The 10,476-nt window shown below is 40.4% G+C and overlaps 1 protein-coding gene across 1 annotated transcript in view; it reads left to right on the top strand.

Annotated features, from left to right (window-relative positions):
• Positions 1 to 456: 456 nt before the first annotated feature.
• tbx21 (T-box transcription factor 21) overlaps positions 457 to 10,476 on the top strand; it is a 21,854-nt gene continuing 11,834 nt past the window's right edge. Inside the window, exon 1 of the mRNA XM_032502987.1 lies at positions 457 to 1,334. Within this exon, the coding sequence (XP_032358878.1) occupies positions 790 to 1,334 (545 nt within the window). The 5' untranslated portion in view covers positions 457 to 789. The remainder of the gene's footprint in view (positions 1,335 to 10,476) is intronic.

Genomic DNA, 10,476 nt, shown 5'->3' on the forward strand with positions numbered 1-10,476 from the left:
TTTATAATTTAACAAATAAAGTGCTTAAGATTAAATATTAAAATTAAATGATTGGCCTAAATAAATGTGGTCAGCTTGAATTCACTAACGTCTTCAGTTTTCCCCATCACCATCACATTATTAGGATAAATAACTGTCAATAACCTCTCGAGATAAATGCACAGAAATATTCCCAATAAGGAGTTTGTGGCATTTAAGTTTTACAGCAGTTATTTTTGTGAATGTTATTTTCTGTAATGTCTTTATTTAAATACTGTCATTTTAAAATGTATTCAAGCAATTAGCCTACAGTTATTTTTTTCCAATGGGCAGTTTGTGTAATTTATGTCCAGTTACTGTGATGAAGGGGGATGGCTCTTTCATATCTGGAGCCTATCACGTCCTGCCTCTGCATCAGACACACCTCCAAAATACTAAATGTATATATCATAGGTTTGAAAACTGAGCATGTGTTTGAGTCACTGGTAGCGACTCCACGCGTCAAAAAAGACAAGACAGTTACCTGCTCGGGTAAATTAAAAAAAAAAAAAAAAAAAGTTTATAGATAGCCTATAGTCTAAAAAGACGGTGTGAGGGATGTTTTATTTGTCAAATTAAAACGAGTTGATAGCCCGAGACATAATTTAAAAGTCTGTGGCATGCCAGTGCGCAGTGATAGGGGAGGATAACAGTCCATACTCTGCTGTTTGTGGTTTTTTATTTATTATTATTCCTGTACATGCTGTTATTGAACTGGACGCAAGAGCGGAGCCTTATGACATTACGCACAGACCGAGAGCGGGGCTGCAAATGGGCGGCATAGATGGCAAACTCTACCTCAGCATGTTGAATGGGACTGAAACGCAAACTTTCGGAAAGAACGCCGACATCAGCAGTCATCTCCACCGCGGCAGCAAGGATCTAGCTGAGTTTAAAATGGGGATCCAGGACGCGAGGTTTTACTACCCGGACTCTGTTCAAAGCGGACAGGACGCTCTGTCTCTGCCGTACCACTCGGACCAGGCGGTGGGAGGGTACGGAGCGCAGACCGGCAGGTTTTACGCACAGACCCTCAGCAGTTGTCCGTACGGCGGCGTGCGCTCGCCGCCAAGAAGTGGAGCCGGGCAGGGTTACATCCCGACGACGGGAGACGGGTTTCCTACAGGCGGTAAAGACCTGTACTCTCCTCCGGAGAATTACCCGGCGAGCTTTCAGCACGGCTACCAGCGGCCGCCTCTCTACCCTTTACCTGGGCTACAGGTGTGCGGGAAGACTCAGGCTCTGCTCAATAACTACCCGCTATGGGCCAAGTTCCACAAGTTCCAGACCGAGATGATAATCACCAAACAGGGGAGGTAAGTCTGACAGACAACTCAAACAATTCTCACTTGTTTTTTCACACTAACAAAAAGCTGGTTGCCACCTTTCTTCTGGTCAGATTTGGGGTTAAATAAATTAGAAATTACTCACTGGTTGTTGTTTTGGGTTTTACACTTTCTCATTCACTCACAATCAGTCTTATCTTAATGCCACTCTACTTCTGCAACTTATGATTTAACTTGAAATACGTTTTTTTTTTTTTCCTGAGAACTAAATAACAAGTGCCATGCCTTGTGGTGATCGATTAGAGGTCAAAGTTTATCTTTTAGCTCCAGTTAACTCTGCAGACATCCCCACAACGTCACTGGTCAGGTGACGGGGCTGTTGGCAGCTTCGGGATTGTAGTTGATGAGAATGACCTCTGAACATTTTACCGTAATATGAGGTGCTGCTTTTGCGCAAAAGTGGTCAGAGCTGAGTCATAATTAGAGAATGAATAGAAATTATTCTGGATAGAAAATGAACAATCTGCTCACAGTCATTTAATTAAACTGTATCTCAATAATGGTGCTATCTAATTTAAAATTCTTGATTTTAATTGGCCTAAAACATGTGTCCTCCCCTCTTGTGTTATTGTTGTTGGTAGAAATTTGATCAAATCAAACATTTGCTTTGGGCAAAAAGGTGTTCACGAGCCAGAGAAATGAAGTGGATCTAACATCAGTTGCAGGCTGTGTTGCTGGAAACGATTTTGACACCTCTGCTTAACCTCTAAAGTCACAGCAGTCCCTTCACTTTAACAAAAAGAAGACAAATCCTTTATGTTGACCTATTTTTATTGGTAAAATCTGAATTTGTTATTACTTCTTACTCCCTGGAGGCAGTACTTCTATCCAATACCCGTCCAAATCTTATTCCTAAATGTCGCATATTTAATTTATTTCTCGTCATTTAATCTCGTATACCCTACACATTCTCCATTTTCTGTGGTTATGTTATTAGGCTCGACAAAATAGAATCAGTGACACATCAAACAGTTGGAAGATACACACCTTGCTCAGTCTGAAAGGGCTTTTAAAAGGCGATGTGATGAAAAAAAAAATGCTTTTTGATAGTCAAACCTCAGCGCAATATCTCGAGCAGGCGATGATACTGAAATTGAGATAGATGAAGAAAAAAATAATAGTAACAAAAACGTAAGGTTCCAGCGCTGCGGAGGGGAGAGGGAGAGGGGAGAGACGGCGCTGCCGGGCCCCTCCGACGGGTCACCGAGCATTAGGGCGCAGTCATGTCGAGGAGGATTAATTCACTAATGTGCGACACTTGTGTTTGACAGAAGGTTTCAGGCCATGGGTTTCTCATGAACAGAAAACAAGTGCGCTGTCACAAACGTCACATAATAGGACACTGATATTTCCACTGCTGAAACCGCACATGTTCTTTAAATTAAAATGTAAAACTGTAATCTCCTAACTAAATGTCCCCATCGATCGCTGAAGGAGGTAACACAATGGGGATAGAGCCTTAACACTGACGAACGTATTGATAATAACATGTATATCAATATTAAAATACATGCAGTAAAGACTCCAGACCATAACATCAGAACACGCTTCAGTCTGTCTCTATGCTCCAGATTGCTAAACTCTCAACACAATGCAAATGTTTTCACTTAAATAATAATTCAGAATAAATCTGGACTGAAATTTGCCACTTTTTAATTTACAGTTCCAAATAGACACATATTTAAAGTTGTTGTTGTTTTTATTACATTTTTAGTGTTTTTTCTATTTTGAAAACCAGGAGGATTCACAGATTTAGAACAAGCTTTTCAATTCGCCAGCCGCAGGTTACAGTCTTGTAAATGATTCCCCTTTGACCTGCTTGGTCTCTGCTGTCAGAGATATTCTCAGTGCAAAGCCTTTTCATGCATTTTAATAACTTGGAACAAAGAAATTGCAAGATGCTTTGCGTTAATTATATTACTTATATAGAGCATTTATGAAATTGACATTATTGTATCTTTATGTAAATACCTTCAGAACATTTTAGTTGTTTTTTTTTGCTCTCTGGAAAGACATGTAATTTAAACACTTGACACAATTTCATTTTAAAGCAGCTTTCCACACACACACACACACACACACACACACACACACACACACACACACACACACACACACACACACACACTTTTTATACTTTCTGAACTGACAAAGTGTAAAAACCACCCGCAATAACAAAAGGATTGGTGAAATGGGAGTGGAGGTGTCTTCCACATGTGACAAAAAGCTAATTTTCATGTTGTGCAAAAACCACAAACCTATTAGATTCAATGTCTCCTTTCATCTTAGCTCCCTTACTCACATACAGAACTGCAAGTATCCAGCACAAGACTCTTTAAAAAAAAAAAAAAACTGCAAGATTTTGGAGGAGCTGAGCAGAGGAACAGTCCCGGGGAAAATAAAGAAAAAGTTTTCAATATCAGAGACAAAATCCCTCTTAAATTTTTATCTTGGGTTCAGACTTCTACTATAATTTTGCTCCAAATTTAGAAAGAAGTCTGAGGGTCTGCAATGTTAATCAAAACCCTGGTATCTATAGGAGACAAGGTGAAAGAAGCTCTAGAGAAAAGTGTAGAGAAGGGTCAAACACCAGCGAGCCTTTAGATGGCCACGCTGAGAAGGTGAGGCTACTTTGAAGTTCAGGAAGTAAAAGACTAGATTCTCTTTTTTCCAGTCTGCTAGACACTGGGTGCACAGCCAGACAGATCTCTCTGAAGTTTTGCTCATGTACCACACCTGGGGCTTTGAAATCGAGAGACATTTTTTATGGCTTATTGCAAAGGGGGGCTGAATTCATCTGCACTTCTCACGAGCTAAATTCAGATCACCACACTGGTAGGTGGCATTTCAGGCCCTGCTGTTTGACTTATGCACAAAGGCAAAGTTCATCGGGGCTGCACACAGCCTGGAGGTTGACGTAAACACTAAAAAAAAAAAGATAGAAAACAGCAGAAAAATGCTTTTCAAATGCAAAATAATTGGATTTTCTAATATAGTGAAAAATGAAATGAAGTGACTAAAACTGAAAAGAGAAAGTAAAGTTTTTTCCCTCGCTCATGTGATTGACCAATAAGGTGATCCTCCACCTGGGGGGTGATATGAGTCAGGAGGACAAACCTTTCCCTACCATAGTTTCTAAGAAGCACATTCATTTAAAGGGGACTTTTTTCTGGAAACAGAATGGAACTGAAAATGAACTGATTTCATAAGCGTAAAGACACAATTTCATTAATTGTGTATCATCAATCTGAAACGGGCCTGGACTCGAACCCAAAAACCTTTTACCAGAAGATTTAAAGACGATAACTCATAATTCCTACCTACAAAGTTGGGCATGATCGTACAGTAGGTGTTCTAGGAAGGAGACAAGACTGACTGACTTCTCACCACTTGGTAACCTTTCAGGGAAATAATGCAGAGCTAAAGTTCGGATTGAGAGGAATCATGGTCATGTGCTCTCTCTCTGCTCCGCTGAGTCCAAACTGTGACACGTATCACTGATGTCTGCTAGTTCTTTAGAGAGGAAATAATCCTTTTATTTATTTTGCCCTCACAAGTAGGAACAGTAGGCACTTACGAGTAGACGTTTCACAGAAAAGCAGAATTATCAGGCAGAATAAACTATATATAAAATTTTAAGTTTCTGCTCTTCTACAAGATATATTATCACTTTTAATATCATGTTTATTAATTGATCATTGTCATAAGAATGTACTATTCTAAATTGACTGCAGCTGCTTGGTAAAATCCTAAAAAGTAAAATATTCTAAGAATAATACAAGTTTATTTTAAAAGTGGATATGTATTACATGGTACATATTTTGGAAATGACTTCTACATCAAGGAAAATACAGTGGGCGTCTTCTCTGTGACATTTCAATGAAATGTATTAATGTTAAACAGAACAGATTTAAGAATTACACAGAACTGAAAGAAGTCATTTAAAGGGATATTTGGAAGTATTGTGCATTAATGCTTTCTGCATGTCTGAAAGCAGAAGTAGGACCATTTCAAGGTTTTAACAGTATGACTTGTCACTTCCTGTTCAGCTGTTTGTGTGTGCACAAGCAGCTTTTCGCAGAAACATCTACTGCCAATATTTTTTTTGATAGCTAAACGAGTTCCTCTTGCCATGTAAATAAATTCTAATAAGCGGTGAAGTCCACTGCTGTTGGAGCCGCCGTATTAGGTTTCCAAGAGCGTCAATACGAACCCCGAGGCCAAGAAGACTAAAATACTGCTATTTTTGTCTGTGAATATAAATATGAAGTTTCGCACATGAGTTAGTTTTTCAACAAATCCCATGAAAACAAAAACAAAATTCAATTTTTATTTGTCACATGAAATTGTACAAGGTACAATTCCAGTGAAATATAGTCCCATCAGCTCTTTAAAGTTTTGCATGCTTTGTCATAGAGCAGAGGGGGGGGGGGGGGGGGGGGGGGGGGGGCGTCAGATCAGCACAGAGAAGTTGCAGACGGTGTTAAAATCCTCCATGCTTGCCTCAGTGAGATAGAGTTGCCCGGGCGCCCGGATAGCACAGTTGGTAGAGCAGGCGCACATATAGAGATTTACTCCTCGACGCATAGGCCCGGGTTGCATTTCATTCCCCCTCTCTCTGCCCTTTCATGTCTTCATCTGTCCTGTCAAATAAAGGCCTAAACTGCCCAAAATAGTCTTAAAAAATAAAAGAGATGATCTTGCTTGTTGTGGCTGATAGCCATCTTCACCTTTTACTCTGCTTCCGTTTGAAAACTGACAGGCCAGGCAAGAGCTTGAGCTCATCTTCTCCACCTTTTCCCCTGTGTTTACATTTGAAAACCTGAACGAGCCGGCTAGCTAGCCCGGGCTAGCAGAGTCTGCAGAAGACTGGCAAGTTGATTTCCCAATCCTGCTGAGCGACTCGTACCTACAAGCAATCACCGTCCAACGTCAACCACATTGTAAAGTCAGCATTCAACATTTTGCAGAGCTGACAAACAGGCGACTGGAGAGTTCTGCGCCATCGAGCAATTAATTGATCCTATTATTAACAAGTACTGTGTGTGTCTATGAAAGTCTGACATATCATCTTCTTTGTGCCATAGAGCTCCATTGTTGTTAAAACATCCATGTGCCACACTGTTGCTCTGGGTGACATGTTCCTTCATCACCATGAACACACACACACTGTAGTTTATTTTGACTCAATCCCACACACACTCCGAGGTATAAGCATGAAAACAGAATCAGATGTCATACTGCACCACATAATTTGAATTTTAACATGTCTATCCTGAATTCCCCTGCAATACAGAAACAAGAGTCAATACAAAAACAAGAGTGTGTGTGTGTGTGTTAAAGAGTGCTTGTGTCCGGCAGCAGCTGGAGACTGGCATGTTTTCGTCACAGATGATCAAGCGCACGCACTGTGACAAAAACTGGACCTGAACTCCTGTCCAGATGAATCAGCGGGTGCGCTCATGTAGAAAAGTCCTCTCCCTGGTGGATATCCAGTTCCTCTTCCCCTCTCAAGCTTCTGCCGTGCATCCCCAGGACTGCCCCTCCACCCCTCCTTCACTCCACCCTCTGCTCTTTCCTTTTCCCTAACCTCCCCCGTGTTTCCCCTCCCCCTTCCTCCAACATCCACACAGGGTTATTTTGAGTTTTTTGTTTAAATGTCACCACCAGCGGTACTGTCTCTGTATTACTGGCTGGTTCACCACACTTGTCTGTTTCTATGGTATTTTGTCTGAAAAAAAGACTACAGTTATGAGTATTGATGTGCATATACACCTGGATCAGGCCGAGGGAGCGCCAGCCGGTTGTAGTTACTGTCAAGTTTCCATTGAATCAGAGCGGCACACTGGCAGGTTGGTTAGGGAGTCTGTCTGGTAGCTGTGGAGCTGCAGGTTTGATTCCCACTGGTGTTGAATAAAGTCCATCTATGTAGGCTACTGCAAACAGACTGAGCTGTTTTCCTTGCAGTGCAAAAATAAAATCTTGTGTGTGACAAACTCGTCAGAAAGCAGCATAGCTACTGTATGCTTCATTACCACGCTGTCACCACATTGACAATAACAGCACGTTAACATGGGCTATGTGTTTCAGCTTTTCTCTCTGAACTCATGTACATTCAACCAGAGTGCCGCCCCCGCATGCAAATACCCCTCTGTGTTGTGTTTATGGTTTCCCCCTTGTGTAGTACTGATTTCCTATAAAAGGCTAAGTATAAGTGAATCTGCAATATCAGTGGATCCAAAAAACCATAACTACTCATGTACTTTCTAGATTACTCTTAGTGTAGATGGGTTGATCCATTCAGACGCGGAATAGAGTTTCTGTTTTCACTTGTATTAAACTCTGCAGTGGAAGAAGAGCCTCTTCACCTGTTCTTTGCGAGCCACTAAAGAGCTGCTGCCACGATTTGGTTTCACCAAGAACTGTGAGTGATTGTTAAACTGGACTCGCATTGTAGCCAAAAAGACCCAACTGGGACCACTCTGGGCAAGGTTTTGTCTTACGTAGTGTGTGTAGTCCACAAGAATAAAGAGTCATAATTCAAAGGCCTGGTCCAGAATAAAGTCCTCAAAGTTGGACATGTAGGGTTTTTGAGTGTTCACAAGAAAATTCAAGAAACATTTAAGAAATACATGCAAGTTTGAGATTGTCAAGCATATTTAGATATTTACGATCAAATTCTGTCATTGTAATGACCAAAATCTTTGTGTTAATATATTAGTACATATGTGGGTAGGGTCAGGCTAAGTATTGTTCCAATAATTGTGCCAATATATCTAGAGTTTGAGTAGCTTACTGAAGTGATAAAAATAAAAACCCATTAGTAATTTTAGTTAGACAGTTGGTAACTAGTTTTTAGCAGACGTTACTCAAACAGCAGGAAATAGTGCACTTGTTGGACTATTTCCAGAGGCAGATTCATGCGTGGCAGCAGGACGCTGTGCGTGTGATTGAGACCAGATAAACTACAGTGTGTGTGTTCATGTAATGAAGAAACATGTCACCCATCCCATTGAAGGCCTGAAATGCCCAAAATATAATATGAGTTTTTTTTTTGTGGATTTGTTGACAAGAAAAATGTAGACAGTTACCAGCATTATCCATATGAGAGAACTTTGCCTAAAATTGTCAACATTCATACTTAAATCAGGAACTAAGTAAACAAGATTATGAATGTGACCAGACATTTGATGCCAATTTTCTATACAGTCTTTGATACTCTCTGCTACGGACGCATTTCAGTTGGCACAAAAACTGAGGTTCGACACTCAGCTTTATTGTAGTGACCGCATGGACTTCTAAAAAAAAGAAAAAAGAAAATAAAAGAAACTGATCCATTATAACAGCCTCCAATTTGTGTCAACATTTGAAAGCTATCACGAGCCCAACTTTATGAATTCATGGGTTTTATTTGTGCGGTGCACCACCTGCTATTTAACCAATAGAAAACACTCCTGAAAGTCACCAACACATCTACTAAAAGAATTACCCCCCCACGCCCCCCCCCTTCCAATTTTCCAACAGAAACAGACAACTTCTCTGCAAAGGAAAGGCAATATTAAAAAAGGACAATAAAGAATGAATCCGATTCATTGTGTTAGGAATATATTTTGAATTGTCCGTTGTTGCTGTGTAACACACACCCACACACACAACACACACACACACACACACACAACCACACACACACAACACACACACACCAACACACACCACACCACACCACACACACACACACACACACACACACCACACACACACACACACACACACCCACACAAAAAAGGACAGGCTAAAAGGAGCCTCAAACGCTTTGTCTCTTTCACACCTCACTTGCTTTTACACCACTAAATGACCAAACAGCTTCAGGGAGAACACGCTGAATTTAAATGAGATAAACCTCCAGACAAGATAACGTTTTTTTCTACTTAACCTAAACAGCACTGCCAACATGTGAGAGGCTTACCATGCCAGTTTAATCCTCGTGTTTGACCAAGAGAGCATCAAGATGAGATACTGGAGACACTAGATCTTATGCACTGGTTCCACCCAAAAGGAGGTTTCTGAAAAAGGAAGTTTCTCTCTTTTGTGCACAGTCTTTACAATGACTAATTTAAGCCATGCACTGTAATAAACTAATCACAATTGTAGGCAAGGCAAGGCAAGGCAGCTTTATCTGTATAGCACATTTCAGCAACAGGGCAATTCAAAGTGCTTTACACAAAATCAGTTAAAAAGATAAAACACAAGTACAAACAGTTAAAAATCATAAGCATTAAAAACCAATAAAACACATGAATAGACAGTTAAAAACAAAATAGAAACATTAGGACACATAAAACACAAGAATAAAAGTTACAGTGCAGCATAAGAAATTTAAAGAAATGAGCATTCATTTTGTACTTCAAAACTCAATGCATTTGAATATTTGTAACACTACATTTGTGCTGCAAACAATTAAAATTAAACAGTCCCTTTTTTCACATTGAACTAATGCTGGTTGCCCTTCGCTCATTCCAGTGCTCCATAGCCTTGGGTGCTATCACCCAGTGTAAAACAGCAGGGCCAAATGTCAAACATATTGCCCTCATTTGTTGACACCAACATCACACTGGGGATTTCATGTAGATCCAGAATGCAATGCAGGTTCACGTGTTAATTAGTGAGCTTTAAAACAAACAGATTTTCTAGCCATGCTAGCAGCATTAACTATTTGATTTTGTATAGCCATTTATGGCTTGAGAGAGTAAATCCCACAGATTTTGGTAATCCTGTGATCCTTTTCCTCTGGCGCCAACACACTTTTAGCCTTAGTGACATATCTTAACAAATATGAGCTATGAAATTTGTAGTCTCGCTTTGCCAGACCCTCCTTCAATGCGCACCGGAGGAGAGTCTTACTACTCAACATGGCATTCTGGGATAGGAGGAAAACTTTTTTTTGACCAATCCCAATCGCCTTGAGTGATGCTAAACCCTGGAGAAAAGCCACGATTTTGCTGCAAAAAATGCTCCGAGGGAACTTGTTTTGGTGGACCATGTGTACATAAAAGTTGTTTTATTAATGAAACAGAAAACTGTGATTGGACAGATAGTCTAGCTAGCTGTCTGG

This window comes from Etheostoma spectabile, chromosome 21 (assembly GCF_008692095.1).
Source record: "Etheostoma spectabile isolate EspeVRDwgs_2016 chromosome 21, UIUC_Espe_1.0, whole genome shotgun sequence".
NCBI lineage: Eukaryota > Metazoa > Chordata > Actinopteri > Perciformes > Percidae > Etheostoma > Etheostoma spectabile.